At 34.6% G+C, this 23,619-nt stretch overlaps 2 protein-coding genes across 4 annotated transcripts; one reads left to right on the forward strand and one right to left on the reverse strand.

Annotated features, from left to right (window-relative positions):
* The first annotated feature begins 9,048 nt into the window (after positions 1-9,048).
* Positions 9,049-12,439, forward strand: LOC125203663 (probable inactive ATP-dependent zinc metalloprotease FTSHI 2, chloroplastic). Its single transcript, XM_048102062.1, has 11 exons — positions 9,049-9,195; positions 9,780-9,952; positions 10,333-10,434; positions 10,523-10,687; positions 10,756-10,896; positions 11,076-11,234; positions 11,328-11,413; positions 11,482-11,560; positions 11,719-11,841; positions 11,946-12,002; positions 12,072-12,439. Exons 1-11 carry the CDS (start codon positions 9,192-9,194, stop codon positions 12,294-12,296), a joined length of 1,314 nt encoding a protein of 437 aa, XP_047958019.1. The 5' UTR covers positions 9,049-9,191; the 3' UTR covers positions 12,297-12,439.
* A 113-nt stretch (positions 12,440-12,552) lies between these two features.
* Positions 12,553-17,888, reverse strand: LOC125208423 (pectin acetylesterase 11-like). 3 transcript variants are annotated; one of them, XM_048108028.1, is made up of 14 exons: positions 17,799-17,888; positions 16,110-16,172; positions 15,251-15,377; positions 15,083-15,165; positions 14,482-14,614; positions 14,315-14,394; positions 14,025-14,111; positions 13,818-13,942; positions 13,651-13,711; positions 13,495-13,548; positions 13,326-13,403; positions 13,144-13,246; positions 12,910-13,067; positions 12,553-12,830 (listed from the first exon to the last, which is right to left on the reverse strand). In XM_048108028.1, the coding sequence occupies exons 3-14, from the start codon at positions 15,363-15,365 to the stop codon at positions 12,702-12,704; spliced, it is 1,206 nt and encodes a 401-aa protein (XP_047963985.1). In that variant the 5' UTR covers positions 15,366-15,377; positions 16,110-16,172; positions 17,799-17,888; the 3' UTR covers positions 12,553-12,701. The 3 variants fall into 3 exon arrangements, with proteins under 3 accessions (XP_047963985.1, XP_047963986.1, XP_047963987.1); XM_048108029.1 differs by lacking the exons at positions 14,025-14,111; positions 17,799-17,888 and having other exon boundaries at positions 16,110-16,257; XM_048108030.1 differs by lacking the exons at positions 12,553-12,830; positions 17,799-17,888 and having other exon boundaries at positions 12,924-13,060; positions 16,110-16,257.
* Positions 17,889-23,619: the final 5,731 nt, after the last annotated feature.

Below are 23,619 nucleotides of genomic sequence, written 5' to 3' on the forward strand. Positions count from 1 at the left end.
GTTGGCAAGTGTGCTTACTAGATATGGAGTGAAGCATAGAGTAACAACACCCTACCACCCTCAAGCTAATGGTCAAACCGAGTTAGCCAACCGGGAGGTGAAGCAAGTCCTAGAGAAGACGGTGAACACAAATCGAAGGGATTGGTCACTTAAACTTGATGATGCATTGTGGGCATATAGGACGGCTTATAAGACACCCATTGGGATGTCGCCATATCAATTGGTATTTGGAAAGTCGTGCCACCTTCCGGTAGAGATGGAGCATCGCTCATATTGGGGTGTGAAGAAATTGAACTTGGATTTCTTGAAGGCCGGAAAGGAAAGAATGCTTCACCTCAATTTGCTAGAAGAATTTAGGAATGAGGCTTATGTCAATTCCTCTATTTACAAGGCAAGGTTGAAGACCTATCACGACAAGATGATTGAAAAGAGAGAGTTCTCCCCGGGGGATGCGGTACTACTCTACAATCATAGATTGAGGTTCTTCCCGGGCAAGCTCAAGTCTAAATGGTCGGGGCCATTCACTATAAAAAATGTGATGACCAATGGAACAATGGAGCTTATTGGGGCCGATGGAAGTACTTTCATGGCGAATGGCCACAACATTAAAAGGTTCTACACAAGGGAGCAACAAGATGAGGTCTTCGTCGTGACCTTAACCGAATGATGAAAGCTTGAAGACCGTCGGGCAAACGACGTTAAACAATTGCGCTATGGGGGAGGCAACCCCTAGTAGGTACAATTTTATTTTGTGTCAATGTGTTTTTCTCTCATTTTTCTTGGGTTTGTTTTTGTTTTAGAGTGTTGGAACAGGAAAATGGAAACGAAAGAGTGAAAATTGGAAGGAACGAAAAAACAGGGTTCAAGCCCAGAGAGAAAACCCGACCGGGTGTTTTCCATTTTCTGGAAAACCCGGTCGGGTGTTTAGGATAAGCAAGCGGGAGTCCAGAGAGAAAACCCGACCGGGTGTTTTCCATTTCTCGGAAAACCCGGTCGGGTGTTTTGCAGAAGGGTCGTGTTCCAGGAAGAAAACCCGACCGGGTGTTTCTAATTTCCGAATCACCCGGTCGGGTGTTTTGCTCGCGTATATATAGCTGGAGAAAGAGAAAACCCGGCAGAATCACCCGACGCGAACCCTAGCTCCCCAAATTTCGAATTTCGGTGAATTCCTCTCAATGTCTCCCTTCTAATCTCACTTCTACACTCTAATATCTCTTCTACTTCATCTTTTACACATTTTAAACCATTTAAGTGGTGGAATTTTGTGAGAACAAGGCAAGAAGCTAATTTTCGAGTTCTACTTGAATTAAGCCCTAAAGGTATGAATTTCTCCCTCTATTCTTCTCTACCCATGTATCATTGTTGAATATTGAGTGATTTATGGAAGATTATGATGATTTTGGTGCATAATTGTGGGTTTTTGAGGATTAAGAGTGGATTTGTTGTAGAATTGCTAGAATGGGTGAGAATTTAGAACTTGTTTGCATAATGTGAAGTTGAATGTGTTGATGTGTTGCTTTATTGGACATTGTTGATCATTTGTTTCATGTTGATGAAGAGTTGTGATGGTAGAAGGATAAGACAATGAATGGATGGTGTAGTTGTGAGTGATATTGGTTTGAATTGTTAACAATTGTGATTGATTGGTTTTAGGGGAGAATTTGGCTACAAGCATGAGGATTGATGATGATTTTTGTGATATGATGAAGTAAAATTTTTGAGCTTTGCATGTTAGAACAAGAATAGAATGAATTTGTGCATCTCTTGAGCTTAAAGTGTAATTTATGCTTAGTTTCTTTTGTTATATACTTTGATTGTTGATATATAAGCAATTATTTGGAGGTGATGCCTACTCTTGTGTTTTTAAATGTTTAGTTTGATGATAGAGAGTAGAGAAAAGTACTCCATGGTGTTAACTTGTGTATGTTAGCCTTTGAGCTAAGTTTGGGGGAGTACTTTTACTTTGATGGGTTGATAGATTCTTCTAGGTTTTGATTACATTGCAATTTAATACTTGGCATTTGTAGGTACAATGGTCCTTTCAGCGTCAGCATGTTCGGTCGCCCTAAGAACTGCAGAAGAGCGGACTAAATGGAAGGTTTTGGCCCGACAGGATTACAGGGTTGCGAGACAACCTTGCCGGGCACTTTTGCACAATTTGGGCCTCCTTCAATGCTTTGATGAACTATGTAACGTGGGGGAACTCAACGGAATCTTCACAAGGGAGATTGTTTCCTACCATCGTCTCACTCTCGAGTTTTTAACCACATTGGTGGTACAGATGCGAGGAAGGAATATTGTGGCCATAAGGTTCCGACTAAGGAACAATGAATACGAGCTATCAATGCAAGAGCTTAAGGAGATTTATGGGATCACTACGGATGAGTATGACATGCCGATGGAGTTCAAGAACAGTAGATTCTGGAACGACATCACTCTTGAGACAGAGGGGTTCAAGGCTGCCCGGGCCAAGAGCTCCATGATCCGTAATCCAGTTCTCCGGATGATTCAGAAGGCCTGCAATAATCACCCTTTTGCACGTACCGAAACAGGGAGTGTACAAAAAGATGAGCTGTTTTTGTTATGGTGCCTTGTACACAAAAGGCCAATGAATATGGCCCACTATATTGTGAAGAACTTAGAGCGAGCATCGAGGAGGAGTACAGGGACTATATGTTGCGGTGCTGTGGTAGGCGCAATTGCGCGCCACTTGGAGGTGGACATGAGGGGATTTGAGCATGATATAGGATCTACGGTTATGGATATTGAAATACTCCGGAGATCACATGATCTTGGAGTAGATGGAGGCCAGGCCTTTTTCTTGCAGAGGTTGAAGGATCACTTTCCTCTCCCGGACCCCATCAACACGTACATCAATGGCGCCGTAGAGAAGAGGAACTGGAAGATGAATTCCCCAATCCACCAAGCTATCGCATCCCGATATCCAAATAAAAGATTTGAAGAGGTTGATCCGGATGAGTATGAAGAGCTTGATCACGCGGAATTTCCTGAGGCTCCCGAGGTCCCTGAGCATTTGATGATAGGGCATGCGAACGAAGATGAAGAGGAGGTTCATGAGGAACCCGATGCAGAGATGCCGCCATATGGTGATGATGGAGCCGGGACAAGCGCTCAGAGGACAAGAAGCCGCCAAGAGAGAGAAGAAGAGGACTACAGCTCGATCAACGAGAGGATGGCACGTATGGAGCTTCGGCAGGAAGAACAGTGGGCCCGGAACGATGCACGGCTGACTGAGTATGAGGCGAGGTGGAACCAGTTCGAAGCTCAGAATGATGCGCGATGGAACCGGTATGAGGAGAACTGGAGTCAATTTACCGAGTTCAACACCGCACAATGGGCCAACCTCAATGCTCGGTTCGATGAATTTCGCGGCCCTTGGCAGTATCCACCTCCGCCTCCACAGTGAAGGTCCATGGGAGATCCACTCTCTTTCAAACTTATCCTAGCTTTGCTTGGAATAAGTTTGGGGGGGTGTCTAGTGGATTCCCTCTTCTATCTCTATCTCTCTCTATTTGATGATACCCCGTCTGTACCCCTATTCTTTTGATGCTATTTGATGATGATATGTGGGCATGTAATCTTAACTCATGATATTCTTGATTGTGGATTTTGGGGAGTGTTTCCTTGTTTCTTTGTTCCAATTATTTTTGTGTTTTTGTTTCTTTTTAGGAATGTTTTTCTTGTTTTCTTAGTGTGTTTAATAATTTCCCTTGGGTAGAATGATAGTAGGGTGAGAGAAAGTGATGTTTGAACGAGTGTGAGGATTTGTTGGAGGAGTTGCCAATGATGATTTTGTGCAAAAATTTTTGAAAATCTTGTTGATATGGCTAAGTAACATGTAATTTTCATTTCAAATTGCCTAAAGTGAATTGCATGGTGCCTTGTCTTTTGCCAAAATGACCTTGTGAGAATTAAGCCTATACTATCACTAAATGTGTGTTTTATCTCAAACATGTCATTTGTTTCTAGAACTTGCTCGCGATCTCCTTGAGTCTACATAGTGGCTATAGAGATAAGGGAGGATGTTAGGCCATTTTTATTAGCCAAATCCTAGTTTCACCCACTATGTTATTAATCCTTGTTAGCCCACTTTGAGCCTATAAACCTTTTCTTTGACAAACCGAGGGGTTGGAATTGCCATGTGGTACTTTTGAAAAATCAAAGAGAAATGTGGAAGTGGTGTTGGCAAATGAAAAACAAGTTTGTTGAGTTAGAAAAGAAAAAGAAAAAGAAAAAAAAAAAAAATAGTGATGATACCATGCAAAGCATGGAGAAAAAAAAAAAGAGAGAAAAAGAAGGGAAAGAAAAGAAAAGAAAAGAAAAATGAAAGAGAAAAATGGTGAATAATTGACATTGGGTGAAAAAGGATGCCTTGAAAGTTGAAAAAGAAGCATTGAACAAAAGTGGAATGTTGGTAGATGAGAAGAGTCTAGGCAAAGCCTAGTACTAGCTAAGATTGGGGAAGAAAGTTGGTGAAGTTGAATATGTCATATCTTGGGGATTAAAGTCACTTTAGCCAAAAATTACCTCACCTATCCAAAGAGCCTACATTACAACCTATAGAAAAGACCTTTCGGACCTTAGATCTTTAATCACACCGTAGTAGAGGAGAGTGTAGATTTCGAGCAAGCATATGGTAAACTATGCATGATTTGATGATTTGAGAGTTATGTCATGAGCCATACACTTTGAGAGTGAGTGAAATTTCTAAAATGCACATTGCATTTTCTCCTAGTGAGGGCAAATTGGCAAGGTTGAGTACATGATAGTAGCTTGAAGCAATACCTTATAATGTTATACTCGTCTACGAGGCCATTGATACTTGTTGAATACTTTATTTCTACTGAGGCAATGATGACACTCCAACATCCTTACATGAGTTTGTCTTCTTATTTTCTTCTTCTTGTTTAGGGACAAACAAGTGTTTAAGTTTGGGGGAGTTGACAAACTCATATTTTAGGCTTGTTTTATGGGTGATTAAAGAGTGCTTTTGATGGTTTAAGATGTTAAATACAAGTTTTTTCACCGCATATACACTAATTAGGTGAGTTGATGGGTTTGTCGTAGTTTTGTGATGAAAACAGGTTGAAACGAGCCGAAGCTGAAATTCGAGGAGTTCTCCAGAAGGAAAACCCGACCGGGTGTTTTCCATTTCTCGGAAAACCCGGTCGGGTGTTTTGAAGTAGCCACTCCAGGAGGAAAACCCGACCGGGTGTTTTCCATTTCTCGGAAAACCCGGTCGGGTGTTTTGCAAAATAGCGGGCTTCGGGAAGAAAACCCGGTCGGGTGTTTTATCACCTACAAATCACCCGACCGGGTGTTTGCTAATTGTCCTGATTTTCACTCCGAGTATAAAAGGGGTTCTAACTCAATTTAGAACCCTAACCTTCCCCACGACAAATTGAGAGAAAAAATCGAGAGATACAAGTCATTGAAGGCAAGGAGGCTTCCATCTTCAAGAGATTGAAGAAGAAAGATCCTCCCCAACATCAAGTCTACATTAGGGAGTTCTATTACCTTTTCTTACTATGTTTTCCTTTGAAGTTTTTGTATTTTCTTTTGTCTTAGCTTCCATTATGAGTAGCTAAGTTCTTATTAGGGATATTGGTGAAGTTTGTATGGAATTCATGGGCTAAATCTTGATTTATGCTTATCTATGTCTTATGTGATGGTTTTGTTGGTTGTTGTGCTTTTTCATTATCCAATTGATTAGCTACCAGTTTGATATGTCTTATTCTAATTATTGTCGTTGAAAGATGCTTAATTAGATAGTTAAATGACCAACAACTCCGTGCGTTGTATGTGCTCGAGAGAGGCATAGCTAGAGAGAGGGCTTGGGTCCGTAGGTTGTAGGAGTCGGTTTCGAAGTGTAGGGAGGAGACTCCGACATTAGAGGCCGATCAACGCGTTAGGTGCACCCGAGAGGGGGTCTAACCAATTAACCCGACCTTCCTAGCCACACATAAGACCATTTAGATGAGCATGATCCCTAGGTGAACACCCGTGATCCATACCAACGGATCCATATCCCTACCTTCCCAATTTGAGTGAAAACTATCCTTTTTCTTGTCTTAATTTCCTTTTGCTCTTACTTTCTTACTTGTTCTTTGATCTTAGTGTAGAAAAACCAAAAAAACCCCTTCTAATAGTCTAGATAGTGTTCTAAATTGCATCGTAGTACTCAAGCCGGCACTTAGTCTTCGAGGATCGATAATTTTAACTTGCCACGTGCTACATACCCCCATACACTTGTGGGTGACATTTTGATTGTAAGTTTAGCATGAGTCATAACCCACTCCCTATATATATCAATTTGATTTTTGCAAATATGCAGTACACTTACCCTTTGTACGACCCTAAAACTTGCTTCTATTAATTTATTGTGTATAGCATTTTTCCAAAACTTATGATTTGTTGTTTTGATGTTATTACCGGCAACAAATCTTATAAACTACTATTTCCCCCGTCCCGACTAAGATGACACATTTCTTAGTCGGCATAGGATTTTAGGAGTTGCTGGTCAATGTGTTTAATTTACGAGGGAAAAATAATGGATGTAAGTATTAAATGGAGTGAGGAAGAGAGTTAAACATTTAATTAGAGTGAGAAAAAGAGTGATTGGACGAACCCGAGACCTTTGGCCTTAGACATTATTAAACTAAAGTGTTAGTATGTACTCTCTTTATCCTATTATAAGCGACATATTCTCTTTTTTGATGTCTTATTCTAATTAATATACTATACATTTCTTGAAATGAAAATATCATTATTTTCAGTTTTCACTTTATTCACTTTTATTCCTTATTCACTCAACTCACATAATAAAAATATACAAAATCACATGCCGAATAGAAAATACTTCACTTAGAGTGGAAGGAGAGAAGCACATTCTTTTTTTTTTTTCATGAAGAGTATGTATATATTATTCTTATTTTGTTAATTATTTCAAATTTTATATTTACTTGTGAAAATTATATGACCTTATGCACGGGTGTTGATACTAGTTAGCAATAAATGTACACTTTTTTTTTATTAATATTTTAGTTTTATGGCTAGCCATAACGTGGAATTCAAAATAATAATTTAAAAAAAAATTCGTTGTTGAATGAAGTTACACGATCCAATTCGTTTATTCTCGAAGGCTTGGTTGATAGGAATCGCGAGATGGCTAGATCTTAGAAATGAGGAAGCGGTTTCATGCCATTTAGCATTATCTATAGCATCTTTAGCTTGGGAAGGATTAATTAAGAGCCGGAACAAGGAAATAAAGGAAAGCACACCTTAATTACAGAAGATAATTAAGCTCCGAGTTACTATTAATTGATAAAACCAATGATTAATTAGAAGGGTCCCACAGATATGAACAAGCAATCTGAATTACACCTAAAATTCGTATATATTCAACTGCAGTAACTTTTTCAAAATCAAGGAACAAAATTAAGGTCCGACTAATTATTAACAAAACCTGAGTTTCAATATATGAATGCATTTTAATTTGAGTACTAAATAAATATTTTGAAAAAGTTAACTCTTCCGTAAAAATTAATTGAGTGTTTTTTTTACTAATATTTATATTCTCACCCTCAACATACTCATCCCAAACTTTAAATTAACTCATACTCCTACATAATTGTGACATAACATGAACCATTGGCTTGCTCGTTTCAGTACATAATTGACACTATTCCTATATAAGGTTCAAAGACGAAATTACCCTTTGATCGTTGAACTTACTTGCTTGAATTCTAAAGTTTAGTTTTCAAATAGAGAAAAGAAAAAAGGATATTAAATAAAATTAGGGTTTTTTTCATTTTGGGGGGAAATCCTCAACTTTCAGAAATCCTGTCACTCATCTTTGGCGTCACCACCTTCAGGTAGTAAATTTTCTGTTTCATTTATCATGTCTTCTTATTGCTTATTTACGTTTTGACTTCTATTATAATGTTATTATGTTTTTTGGAAATGTTCTGATGCTGCTGGGATTCATGTTTGTGAGTTTCCGTTCGCTAATTTTTGGCTCTATGAGATGTTTTCTCAAATCGTATTGGCTTTATTTTAGCTCACATACTATGTTTGTGCTTGAATTTTGGTCCAATTTATATCGAATTTTTAGATGGGGTTTGTGGAGCGTGGATTCATGAATTTTTCATTTATATATTATGTTATAGTCCTGTGTGATTTGGATGGGAATTATAGATAATATGCAGTTTCTACAATAATCAAATGACTTAATCCGTATAGAGATTCACGTTACGGTTTGTGATGATGGATGCAAGATGTAGTTACTCCTTTTGTGTTTATTCCAGATGAACAAATGATTACATGGCTGTAACCTTAGGTGTATAGGTTCTCGTTTTCCAGTTTATTTAGTAAAGAAGTTCGAATTTCTGAATTTTAGTCTGGAACATGGCCATCACAGATAGGTGAATGAACAAACAAATTTAGTAGTGTGGGAACACCGTACATCACTAGCTATCTCCAAACTCTTTCTAGATGAGCTTCCTTTGTTGCTAACAAGAGGTGGACTACTTGGCTGTTGCCACTATCACTGATGGAATGGTTGGTGCTGAGCTGGCCAACATTATCGAGGTTGCTGCTATCAACATGATGCACGATAAAAGAACAGAGGTATTTCACTTGAAGACCTTCAATAGCCTTTCCTCGCTGTTAATTGTTGTCAGTAATACTTAAAATAGGCACAGATTGTCAGTTTTTGTCATATGTGAGTTGAAGTTATTTTATGAAATATTATCTGCCCGTCTTTTATTTGTGCTTTTTAGTTTTCATCAGGGATAGTTCCATGATTGTGAAATTTTTTATGTACTCGTGACTGATTACTAATGATGATTTGTTACAAGAGCTGCAGAAATAGAAGAAAGAGGGATGCTGATTTGGATGAGAATTATTGATAATATGCAGTTTCTACGATAATCTAATGATCTAATCCGTATAGAGATTCATGGTACGGTGAAATAGTAAGCTTAATTTTGTGATGATGGATGTAGTTACTCCTTTTGTGTACATGGTTATAATTGGAGATTTTGCAGTTGGTGATGAGATGGGAATTCAATTTGAATTAGTTATCTCTGCTGTATCATGGTCTTTCTTTACTACTCCAAAGTCCATGGGCCATGAGATGAGTAATATAATGTATCTACAATGGTCTGTATATGAGTACGTAAATATAGCTTCAGATTAATAACCTAACTAAATATGCAATTCCAGTACATCACTATGATTTGATAATGTGTTATATGCTTGGGCTCGTTTGACTTGTTTTTAGCTAGGATGTAATAGTAGTATATAAAATTGTCAGGATGCTATAATGAAGTAATCTTATGTGTATGTGTTCTCGTTTTCCAGTTTATTTAGTAAAGATGTTCGAATTTCTGAATTTTGTCTGGAACGTGGCCATCACAGATAGGTGAATGAAAAAGCAAATTTAGTTGTGTGGTTTCCTTGTGGGTACATCACTAGCTATCTTGGTCTTGGTGCAAAACTTATTTCTTCAAAACTCTTTCTTGATGAGCTTCCTTTGTTGCTAACAAGAGGTACATGAATCTAGGGGTTACAGATCATGAAGCTTCAGCGCCATCAACTTATGATTAGTTCTGTTTTAATCATATTGTGATTCTTTCATATTAAAAAAAATTGACTAGGTATTAGGATCTGAGATGTGAAGAATATATGATCTGTGCAACAATTCGGTTTGGGAAGTAGAAATATATGTTGCCTAATGTTGGGTTGGAATACGTCAGGTGGTATACTTCTTTGTGGCCCTCCGGTAGTGGGGAAGACATTATTAGCAAAAGCTGTTGCTGGTGAGGCAGGTGTAAACTTCTTCTCCATATCGGCATCTCAGTTTGTCGAAATATATGTGGGAGTTGGTGCTTCTCGTGTACGAGCGCTCTATCAAGAAGCAAGGGACAATGTGAGATTTCAATTCCTTTTTATCTGATTATGGCAATTGTTGGACTTCATTGGATCAAGCAAATAGGTTTACTAGTCAGAATGTGGAATGCTTTTGATACTCGATTCCTTAATTCTAATATTTTGTTATGATTCCACCTTTGAGCTAGCATTTATTTGTGGGGGTGGGGGTTCTTGAGTGCCTTACCATTTCTTATAAGTTCGATGAGAGATCAGAACACGTTTACTCTCTTTGCTCATTAATTCTAATATTTGCTCCTTTTTTTACTATGAGATTCTAACTACATTTGCTCATCAAAGACCATGCATTGTTGTTTTCTTACTTACACAGAGCTTATATTTGTGGAAGTGATGTGATGTGAGTGAATCGTGCATTTGCAGGCTCCATCTGTTGTTTTCATCGATGAACTGGATGCTGTTGGAAGGGCACGTGGTTTGATTAAGGGGTCTGGTGGGCAAGAACGTGATGCTACTTTAAATCAGGTCTCTTGCACATATTTGATTGCTTATAGTTGTGACACAATAATGGTCTGATTCGACTCTTATATAAAATCCCTTACCGATCCTCTAGCTTCTTGTATGCCTGGATGGGTTCGAAGGCAGAGGAGAAGTCATTACCATTGCTTCTACAAACAGGCCAGACATTTTGGATGCAGCACTTGTGAGACCAGGGAGGTTCGACCGGAAAATACACATACCCAAGCCTGGACTGATTGGCCGTGTTGAAATTCTGAAGGTGCGGTTTGTTTCCTTCCATCAGCAGTACTTTCAATTGGTCTACACGGTCTCACTGTTTGGTCTCAGGTTCATGCTAGGAAGAAACCAATTGCCCCTGACGTGGACTTCTTGGCTGTTGCAACTATGACTGATGGAATGGTTGGTGCTGAGCTGGCTAACATTATCGAGGTTGCTGCTATCAACATGATGCGCGATGAAAGAACAGAGGTATTTCACTTGAAAACCTTCACTGGCCACTCCTCGCTGTTAAAATAAGCACAGATTGTTAGTTTGTCATGTGCGAGTTGAAGTTCTTATATGGAATATTTATATGCCTGTCTTTTGTTTGTGTTTTATTATCATCAATGGTTCCATAATTGCAAATTTGTTTGACGCGCTCATGACAGATTACTACTGATGATTTGTTACAAGCTGCACAAATAGAAGAAAGAGGCATGCTTGACAAAAGAGAGAGAATCCCCGAGATATGGAGGCAAGTAGCTATAAATGAAGCTGCAATGGCCATAGTTGCTGTCAATTTCCTGGATCTCAGAAATATCGAGTTTGTATGTTATGATCTTTGCCTAGCAGCACTTTAATTAATTTCTGTTAATGAAATGGGAATTTCTTAAGTACTATCGTTTTTCTTTTCATTTTAGGTGACGATTTCTCCAAGAGCTGGAAGAGATTTAGGTTATGTCCGCCTAAAGATGGACCATATTAAATTTAAGGAAGGGATGTTGAGGTAGTTCCCCTTTCAAATATAATCAAATTTGATGTTCTGCTACACTTGCTGATTCAATTTGTTTTCAGCCGGCAGTCTCTCTTGGATCACATCACTGTCCAACTTGCTCCACGTGCAGCAGACGAACTCTGGTATGGGGAAAATCAGGTAGCGAGACCCCAACTTTCAATCTTTATATTTAATTTTGGAAATGAATTTCAAATATACAATTCTGTTCTTAATAAACCGGTATAAGTTACCCGAGTATTGTCCAGTATCTGGAATTTTTGTTTCTGATGGTCCTATTGTTGAATTGATTTACTCAGTTGAGTACCATCTGGGCGGAGACGGCCAATAATGCTCGATCTGCTGCACGAACCTTAGTGCTTGGTGGTCTTTCCGAGAAGTATTTTGGCTTGAACAGTTTCTGGACAGAAGATAGAATTGATGTAAGTTTCCTTTCATATCTCGTGGTCATAAAAGCAAAGAAACCGAGATGTTATATGATTTCAGTGATTGTACAACGCCCAACATACAAAATCTTGATTTTCAGGAAATTGATTCAGAGGCGCTGCGAATCCTTGTCGTCTGTTATGAATGTGCAAAAACGGTACTATGTGAAGAGATTCACCATTTCTTTCATGTCTGTGGGAAAGATATTAAGACTTTGTTCATGCAGATTCTTGGGAGAAACCATGAGCTTTTGGATGCCGTTATGGACAGGCTCGTGGAGAAGAAGAGCTTAACCAAGCAAGAATTCTTCGACTTAGTTGAGCTTCATGGATCTGTACAAACTATGCCGCCTACCATACTTGACATCAGAGCCGCCTCACTGTTACAGCTGCAAAATATTCTTTTAGACACCGAAGAAGCAGCAGCTCGTTCGAGCATTGTTTCAACATGATAGTGACTTAGTGACTTAACCATAGTAGTACTCTTATAAGACATTTTCAAAATTTTAAAAGTATAAATATCAAAGCAAATCTCATTGGCGAATACTCTCGAACGAGACATTAACTGGTAATGTAAATCAAATTCTTTGGAGCATTGTGATTGGTCTACACAACAAATAGTATTATTTTGGAGTTTGATCACCAGTAGAATAAACAGTTTGTATCCACAATAATACAATTATTAAATGAAGTTTGAAATATATTATAAAAGCTGAATTTATTGTCACAAACAAGCTGAATTTAACACTAGTTACAAAAGTAGGTTGAAATTAGACTTTACACTTCATTCATAATTGAAATTAGAAATTCAAATTTACAAGCTATCATTCGCCATCTAATGATGAATATAATAATCCCTACACCTTTTTCTCCAAAGTAGGTTGGTCGTCGAAGCCATTGCAATCCCGTGGCAAGTCATTGAGCATGTCCATCTCCTGGAACTCGCTCCGGTCGAAAAACCAATCTCCCACGGCTTGTCCTATCGTCTGAAAAATACATTTCATATTAAAGTAGTAGTTGGCGACAAAACAATTTGTGGCAGATACTTTATATAGTTTCCCTTACTTTGTTAGCAAGTCCGTTTCCAACAAATAATGAGCATGTCGAACCGCGTTTGTATTCCATATGGCCATGTTGGTAGCAACTATGTACAAAATAGCCTCTCCTTGAGGAGCTATTCTTAATTGTACTTTTCAGCGTATTTATGAATGTGTACCTAAAATCTAAACAAAAATATTATGAGAGATAGATTTATAGAGTTTTAAATAGAGTCAAAATTAGTATTAATATTGTATATACCTTTCATGATTTTTATCTCAATCCAATTGCAAAACATCAAGTTATGGGTGCAATTGTACCATCTCGGGCTTCTATCACCCGGAGAGTACAAATTCTCTGATATCTATGACAAGTAGATTGGAAATAAAAATATATATAATTAATGACATCTAAGACAGTAATGACATGTAAGATTATCATACCTGATACATATCAAATGCTGATTCAATTAAAAGCAGTGGGGTTTGGATATCTGGGACCACATTTTCAGGAAATAAACACTACAAATACAAATATGATCATGAGAAATACTTAATTATATTATAAGGAAAAGTAATGAAGATAAGTCAGTGAATAATATGATACTCTTACCAAAGTTGGACTAAATTTGGATATACATGACGTGGGTAACGTATTCATCAAACCCTATATGTGTAAATAAGGAATTAATGTAAAGATACACGTCTTAATATATAAAGTACTACTTGATTATTTAACAAAGTAAATTGAAATAAAAATAATTCATACATGTTCTGATACCACATCAAAGAAGAAAGCTTCTCTCCAATCAGCTCCCACAAAATGCTCTCTTGTGAGCCAAACAAAATTAATCAGCGACATAATTTACAATTTTATAATACTATTTAATAAAATTTATATTTTGATAATTAGGAAGTTAATTTAGATAGTCTTACCCATGAATAAAGAAGCCCGAATCAGATAGACACTTCACCCTAGTTGTATTGTGAAAAAGTGCTTGAAACTTGTCACAATGTAAAATTGTGGCTAATCCACCTGCCGAACTGCCTGACAATAAAGCCTATAAAACAATATCAATTAATATCAAGTGGCAATTAGAATTTAATTAATCCAAAGAGTTACTATAATCTACTAATGCATACATTTTTAGCATTTCCCATGCCAATTCGTAGCAGCTCGTCCATCATGGCATCATAGATTCTTGCACCTCTATATGTCAGGTTGTGCTTCTTTGTAAATGTTTTAGAAATTTAACATTTGAGTGAAGAGATGTAGCTATAATTGAATTGAGTAAAACATACAATTAGAGCTAAAACTGGACTCATCAGCCTTCTAGTTCATGTCGAACCGTCCAGTCCAGTTTTTAAAAGAGTGCATGTTATATATAACTAATTGTGCTTATTGGAGACATGGAAGAAATTTAAAAACTTACCGGGTCTACGTCCTCAACATCGGACATGAAAGACGAGCCGTCACAGTAGAAGATTTTGAACACGTGCCAATTGTAGAAATCTGAAATCATATATGCAAAATTAAGTTATATATTTGAAATCAGATAAATGAAATTGGTATTTGCATTAGATTTAACTACACATGTACCGGGATTAAAGGTGGAATTGTCGTCCAGCATCCCATTGAGTTGTTCATTACCATTCTTCAACTTAGCACTACTTCCTTGAAGTGTAGTGGATCTATCGAGGCAAGAACTTGAGTTCTCACACCATCCACCACCCTTGCAAACTCCAAATTGTTAGTCTTAAAAACCATAACAAATCATAGCACTAATTAAAGTACAGATAAAAATCCAAAAAAGCTGTTCGTAATAGATATGCCATGATTCATAACCAGGGCCCCACAATTGATCACGTCTTTCCTTAAATTTCTCTCAAACTCCTTTCCTTGATTTCCATTTTCCATATTCTTTTCTTTTGTTGCACTATATTATCTTTGTTTTCTCATACTCCTAAATGCTTTGACAATTTCACTAAATAATGTTGATCAAATTAAAATCAAGTTTAAAATATAAATTACAAACTATTTTTAATTCTTATATATATGGTGAAGATAAAATGATTGATTTCATTTAATTATTACTAAGGGAAACCGTGTACATTCAAATTCAGAGTTCAATAGCACTATTTATTGAATCTATCTATCGTGTTTTTCAATAAAATCGAGAAAGTTATTCATATTCATATACCTGTAGGTATACGTGCCAGTTGTCTACTCCGTCTCCGAACCCTGGGCTATAAGCATAGGCCGGAGGGGTGCCGTCTAGACAGACTATGTATACAAATAGTTAAGCAATGAATTAGCAACAATTGAGAATTAAACATATATATATATATGTGTGTGTGTATGTACGTACCAGCTCCTCTGGCTACAGCGGAGTCCAACAGAGTGATGGGGACCATGTTGCCTGCTACGATGATTCCAGCCGCAACCAAAGATAGGAGAGTAAGTGCCAGTAGTAATGTAGCCATGACTTAGTGTCTCTGCACAAAATTGACTTGTTCATTAGTTGTCAAGGACAAGATAAAAGCACAAAATATGTAGCAGAAACACAACAATTAATCATAATTGCAGAAGGAAGCCGATCCATTGGAGAACTAGTGCAAGGATAATCCTGAAACAGATGAGTGCAGAACTTATGATGACTAATAGTGTGTTTCTTCATCTCTAAACCTTGTAAGATTTTAGTTAAAGCCTTTGAATGAAACAAGGATCATGATTTGGGATTTATGAATGCCAACACACCTGCTGCTTCTGAATAATACAAATCCTTTTTATAACAGATTCTCACAACTAGAGAATCAAGCATCATAAGCACAAACATATGTATAGGAAGTGCAGGTTAGCATAAAAAACACGAAAGAGAAGTGCATCTATCCGAATACTACTAGTTGTGGATGTTTCAACTTCACAAGAATCAATCAATGAGTAGCATAAATTAATTCAATAGATTCCATAAGAAGAGTGCAAATGATCAAATCCAACAACAACCTAATCTTTGACCAAAACGTGAGACTACGCCTAATAGTAAGAGGGAGAGGGCAACTCATTTTTTCTTATATACTCAACTGTTCTCACAATCACTCACAGATTGAACATTATGGTCACAAAACTCACATCAATTTTTTCAAAATCAAGGAACAAAATTAAGTTCATTTGTGCAGCAGATCTGAAAGGAAAGGAAAGGAAAGGAAAGGGGAAGTACTATAACATACCGAGACGGTAACGAGTTCAGAGGTGGCGATCGGCGAAAGTGAGAGCGTAGCAGAGAGTGTAAGCTGTGTAGTGTAAGCTGTGTGAGATTGAGAGTGTAAACTGTGTGACGGAAGTGTGAGAATGAGAGTGTAAGCTGTGTGAGTTTGAATCTAAAATCTCCACTCTTATTAATGAATGGAAATGGAGATGGAGATATCCATCACACCTGCCAAACTTTCCTAAATCTGCATGGAATTGGACCATTCTTATTGCTCTACACAAATAGTATTATTCTTTTTATTTATTTATTTATTTGTTTATCTTCTCACTCTCAACATACATATCCCATTCCCAACTTTAAATTAATTCACCACCTACAACGTAACTATGATAAATTTTATGTCTTCGGTAAATGTTAATTGAATGAAAATGTGTGAAAGTCTCCAAACAATTAATGAGGTTAGGTAATAAAATGTTGCAGAGAGCAAAAATAGAATTTTTATTGAAATTTGTGTTCTCCCTTTTCATAGAATTCAAAATTGAACATTATATTTACCAAACATTTACCAAACAATGCAACACATATATTTTCAATTTTAAGAAGGATGCATTTCTTTTTGGTCAAATATTTATCCAAATTAATATAATCATATAAGTATGATATAAGATTGGTCAAGTAAGAGTTTGCTTTTAATATAACTAGTATCTCTCCCGTGCTATGCACGGCGAAGTAATTTTCTATATGAACTTATTCAAAATTGTGAATTCATATTTAAGACGCGAGAAACAAAATCGTTACATCAATTTCTAAACTCAAAAATAAATACAATAACAATTCATTATATCAATAAAAACTATATAATCAAATAATGCGTAGGTGGCTAAGATCTACTCTACCTCAGCAACATATTTCTAATTATTAAATGAATTCATGAATACGATTTTATAATTTGTGATTAAATTTTAAAGAATATATATTTGAATTCCATAGTTGGATAGATAGCAAATGATTTATCTCTATTAAATATAATAAATCCATACCAATTTATTATAAATAGAAATTAATAATTTATTTATCTCTATCTATACATATATAAAGGGGGAGTTTTGGGGGTAGTTATGGAAATGCCATTTTAGTTGAAAAATTATACGATTAAATAAAAAAACATTGAAATTAAATGTTAAAACGTGTGATTAGGAATTAAATTGAAGACAATGACCATTGGAATTAAATTTAATTTAATTCAATAAAATCTAACAATATGAGTAGCAGTTAAACTTCTACACACATTTGGTCCCGATTCAAAAAATTTCCATTGAGAACGGTTATAAATTTCTATGCCATTTATTACTAATTTATTGGGATCACTAAGAGTCATTAGAGAAGAATGTAAAAGGGATTAGAATTCCAAAAGCTATTAAATTTTCTATAAATACCAATTATGTTAGCAAATGTGTTATTGGAGAAGAAAGAAAATGAACATTACGCCTGAGAAGATTGAGTTACCGGAAATAACATATGAAGCATGGAGGAGTTGCTAGAGAAGAAGCATGGAGGAGGTGCCGCGAGCGTGAGAAAAAGAGGCTATCAATTTTTATGTAGGTCAATTTTATAATTATCTTAGTGGGCTTAATATAAATTAGCCCAATTTATTTAATTTAATTTACATTTGGTAGTTTTGTTCTTACTATAGGAAAAAGCTTCATACCATGTTCCGATTCTTCACCTTGATCAATGAGGAATAAGAGGGAAACAAGAAGATATGAACTGTGTGTGTTGAAGGAAATCGCTGCCGCTGTAGGCGGCCATAGTGTTTTCGACAACGGAAAATATAAATAGAAGAGAGAATGCGGCGATAGCAATACAAAGAGAAGGAACACCGGAAAAATAGAGAAGATAGAGACTGGAGGCTATTTATGATCCTCTTATTTATTGGAAAAGTGTCATAATTTCAGGATTTAATTAGAGTAAGATCATTTTAAAATAATTAATGAATTTTACTAACTACAAAATGAAATGTTGGGTAATTTAAAGGGATAGATTTTAGGTGTATTTTCCATAGATTTATAACATTTCAGATTGATTTATTCTGTAATACCGTTTAAAAAAAATTATTTTACATAACTCGCCATGTATCTAATAGAGATAAATCATTTACATCTATTCTTATAATTATGGATTAATTGTACTCCACGTATGTTGCCCTATATTTCAAACTGATAAATCAATATATAGGAATATATCCCAGCATCGAGCCACTCTTTATTTATCTCGAATCTACAATATAGTTTTGTAGATAAATATTAGTTGTACATTATTTTTTTCAACAAGATCTTCAAACCACTCTAATTGAGCTCAAAATTTTGGAATATATGTTCCAAATTTCATGGGTGATTCCTATATTATTTAATTGTTTATTATGATAATTTTTTATCTCCTATGATTTAATATTGCAATATTATAGTTTAAGATTAATTGTTTCATAGTAATATTTATTATTGATCCATATTTTGATACTCCCTCCATACACGAAAAACAAGGTACATTTGCCATTTTGGTTGTCCACAAAATGCCATTATGATTAATTTAAATGCATATTATAACTTTTAATCACAATTAAGTTTACAAAGAAATGGAAGCTGATGGGGTTGCAACAAAGAAATGGAAAGCCAAAAGACTCAACCATCCCATACGCTATAATAGTTGGTGGATTTGGATGAATGCAACTAAGATTTTTTTTTTACCATTCATATAACTCTATTGTAAAATATTTTTTGATATGAGCATATAAATAGATTTACAGCCAAGATTCAGGTAAAAAAAAACATCTACTATCAGTAAGGATTATCAAGTAGGCTGCCCAATGTAAGATATCAAATACATATCTAAAACCTCCAAAATAGAATAAGTGATCAACAACGTAAAATTGAACGGGGACGGAGGGAGAATTTTATTGATATTTGGATTATTTGTTGGTCATGATGAGTGAAGTATATTTTAAAGTTAAGGGTTTAGGATTTAGGTTTCAAGGTTTGGGTTTTTAGTGTATAAGGTCACTATATTGCAATGAAATGAAGCTCGACTAGGAGTGCAATCTTAAATTATAGCTTTTGATAAACAATATCTTAAATCTCATTAGGAGAATTGGTGATTATACATTCTTTAGGTTTCTTTGTTTTGTGTGATGTAAATTTGCTTTATTTTTTAGTCTCACGGTCAGAGTCATTTTTCCATTTTACAAAAATAATGTACAGTATTATTTTCCACGTATTTATATTTTAGCTGAATCCCAACATGATCACGATTAAATGTCAACACATATTTGTGTTGGCATTTTAAATATCAATGTCAACATAATGTATTAAAATATCAACTTAAGTTTATGTTGACATTTCAGTATCATCGTGTTGACATTTTTAATAGATTGCATTGATGACTTAGCAAGTTAGCAATTTAAGGAAAATATGCAACGGATCACACCCATGTGATCATTTTTATTAAAAATATAGAAATGTACGGATTTTTTTTTCAAACTTGCGATATCCATATATTTTTTTTTTCTGTATTTATGTATAGTTGTCAATATTATCATTATATAATAAAATTTTCTTATCTCAAATTTGTGACACAAATTATTATAAACTCATCATTTGTATATCACAACTTTATTTTAATAAAATTCACTACTTTAATCAAATGTATTATTTATATTTATTATTAAATACATTACTATCTCCGTCCCCCAAATTTTGACACAGTTTACCATTTCAGTTCGTCCCTGAACATTTGACACACTTCACTTTTACCATTTTTGGTAGTGGACCACATATTCTACTAACTCATTCCTACTCACATTTTATTATAAAACTAATATTTTAAAAGTAGGACTCATATCCCACCAACTTTTTCAACTCACTTTCCATTACATTTCTTAAAATCCGTGTCGGGTCAAAGTGTATCAAAATTTGGGGGACGGAGGTAGCATAATTTAAGACCCCATATAATTTTATTATTTCAAAAAAAAAATTCATATTTGAAGAGAATAAAGTGGACCGTGCATAGCACGGGTGTGATACTAGTTAAATATAACACAGGACATTTAATATAATCAATCCATAACTATAGGGATAGATCGTGCCAAACCAATTTATTGTAAACAGAAATTAATAATTTTGCCAAATTAAAAAATTGAATACTGAGCCAAATTTGATAAAAAAAATCCAAAATCATAAAACGGCTAAACCCCAATGCCCCTATAAGTAATTTCTTAACATTAAATATTTGAACAAATAAAATTACAACCACTGCTCATATTGTTAAGTTTAATTGAATTAAATTTGATTTCAATGGTGAGTGTCTTCCATTTATTAAAGAAAATATGTTATTAGTTATTAGAGTTCTACTAACCATACGTTCTAACATATAATCATATTTTTAGAGGTTCTTTAATCCCACAATTTACATTTTATCTTTAATCGTAAATATGAATTAATCGTTTTGCATTTAAAATATATTACTCCATTTTTTAAGAAAAATGGTTGTTTTTAGTTTAAGTTTTAATATTCCCGCTTAGTAAAAACAAACGAAGGAAGTTAGATTCAGCAAAATTATAAATACGTGGAAAATCATATTGTACATTATTTTTGTAAAATGGAAAAATGACTCTGACCGTGAGATCAAAAAATAAAGCAAATTTTCATCACACAAAATAAAAAAAAAATACACTAAAGAATGTATAATTACCATTTCTCCTAATGAGATAAGATATTGTTTATCAAAGCTATAATTTAAGATTCCATTGGTGAGAAACTTCCTAGTCGAGCTGCATTTCATTGCAATATAGTGATCTTATACACTAAAAACCCAAACCTTGAAAGCTAAATCCTAAACCCTTAACTTTAAAATATACTTCCTCTGTCTCATTAGAAATGCAACATTTTCCTTTTTGGGTTATCCTACTAAAGGAATGTTTAGGGGATGTAATAGAAGGAATGAAATACATATACGTTGGCTAAAAAAATGAAATGCAAAACTAGACATTTTTTTTCCACCACGCTCATGAGTCCATGACAATTTTAATTAACAGGATTGATATTTATAGAAAATTTAGTAGCTTTTGCCATTCTAATCCGGTAATGTCTTTTACATTCTTCTCTATTGACTCTTAGGGATCCCAAGTATAATTTATTATAAATTGAAGTAGTAATAAATGGCATAGAAATGTTTAACCGTTCTCAATGGAAGATTTTGTTTAATCTGAACCAAAAATGTGTAGAAGTTCAACCACTACCCATATTGTTAGGTTTTATTGAATTTTTTTTAACTTTTTTAATTTAAATGACTTTTTAGCATTCTTCTCATTCGTGAATTTTAATGAGCCAATGTGGCACATTGTATTCCAAGTAACCCACGCATCTCATACTAAACTTTGCATAAATTCTGGGTATTAAATGCATTAATAGTATTTAATTATCCTAATTAAATTTTAATAATTACTATTACTATCTTAATTTCTAAAATGATTGATGGAGTCGTGTATTAATGGAGAGTCATTTGAGATTTAGTCTTTGTAACATTATTGTTACAATATTGATAGAGTCGTGTATTAATGGCATTAACATATCTCAGCTACCTAACTTATCCTAAAAAACATCTCTCATTTATCTAAATTGCCCTCAAAACTCTCCTTTTATAGATGTATAGACTAGTGTTTCACCACATATTCTATTTCATTGAGATTAAAGAGATTAATTCTCTTGACCATTAAATCTTTAGATTTAATTATTCTCTTGAACGAGCCCAGCATAATTAACTTGAGTGAGCCCAACTTAATTAAATAGGGGGCCCAAACATCATCCTTTTCATCCAGTAACCGAAGTCCAAAATCTGAAAAATTTTGGTTTATAATTCAGCTTTCTGTTTTTGTTAATCTTTGGTCATGTATTCCACTTTTTTCCAACAAATAAAACATGTTTGTTATGAATAAAAAATAAGAGATGAAAGAAATTAAAAAAGACATTTGTTTTCACTAATTAATCTCATATAATTTGACCACCGATACAATTACCAATTTGTATCCATGATATACAATTATTAAATGAAGCCATATAACCATTTGATCAACCTAGACAATATCGAAAATTAGATGAAGCCATACTGAGGGCTGAGCCAGGATCTTTGCAAGGGTAATGGTATCTTAAGCCATCAACAATTGCATAGTAGCACTCCCAACTAATACTCTTAGTAAATATGAGACCACAACAAACTTCAGGGGTATGATACTATTTTGGACGCATTAAAATGGTAAAATTGGACTATAGGAGTAATATTTTTTGATTTGTGTTTAATGTAAATAGTTAGAGTAGAATTATTGTTTAATATTATCTAAAAATATTTGATTTAAATTTAGTACTGTACTATAAATTATTGTAGATTGGAGTATAATGAGAAGCATTGGACTTCTGCAATTTATAATTGCATGTAACTTATCTCAAAGATCTATTTTGATGGTAAAAAGTACTCCCTTCGTTCTATAGTAATGGAGACAAAACTTTTCGGCACGGAGATTAAGAAAAATTGTGTTAGGTGAATTAAGTAAAGAGAGAATAAAGTGGAAAATGAAAAAGGTAGAGAGATGAAGATAGAAAAAAGTAAGAGAGAGTAAAGTAGGTGTGGAAAAATGTGTTGACTTTTAATAAAAATGGAAATGACTCTATTACTATGGAACGGACGGAAATGGAAAAACTCCCCTATTATTATAGAACGGAAGGAGTATTTTATATACATCAAATATCTAATATGCATTTAGTGTTTGACCATGAATCCTTAGTTGCGTTTACTATAACAAATAAATTTAGTTTATGGTATTTCCTACATTCTTTTAATATACATCTAACAAACTTTATCCTTCTAAATCCCTTTAAACCGGGAATCCGACAATTTATAATTATTGAAAATATCAACTAATTTTTTAATATATTAATAGTTTAACATAAATTAATGTACTAATATTACCTCATAAAAAATGGAGACTTTGAGAACAATACGGGTTTTAATGCGGAATTGGTAAAGTAGAAGAGATGTAGAAAGAAAAAGTGAGGAAGTATTGTTAATGGAGAATAAAACTCATTTTATAAGAGATAAAGGACTTGCCGAAAATAGAAATGACTATTTTTGTAGGACGCACCAAAATGGACAAAGAAGACTATTTTTATTGGAAAGAGAGATTGGTATATCTAATAATGTGTTACTATATACACCATCTTTTTCATTCTAAGTGATCTATTTTCTTTTTTCTTTTTAATGTCTAAATCTAATTAACATATTCACTAAAATGGAAACATCATTATCACCCCACTAATATCTCCTCTTTTATCTACTCAACTCAAAAAATACAAAATAAATATGTATATAATCTAATGGCCAGTAGAAAATGCTTCAGTTATAGTGAGACTAAGAAAATATATATTTCTTTTTATATAAAGTGTAAATAATAATAATAATAATAATAATAATTATTATTATTATTA

The sequence above is a fragment of the Salvia hispanica genome, chromosome 2 (assembly GCF_023119035.1).
Source record: "Salvia hispanica cultivar TCC Black 2014 chromosome 2, UniMelb_Shisp_WGS_1.0, whole genome shotgun sequence".
NCBI lineage: Eukaryota > Viridiplantae > Streptophyta > Magnoliopsida > Lamiales > Lamiaceae > Salvia > Salvia hispanica.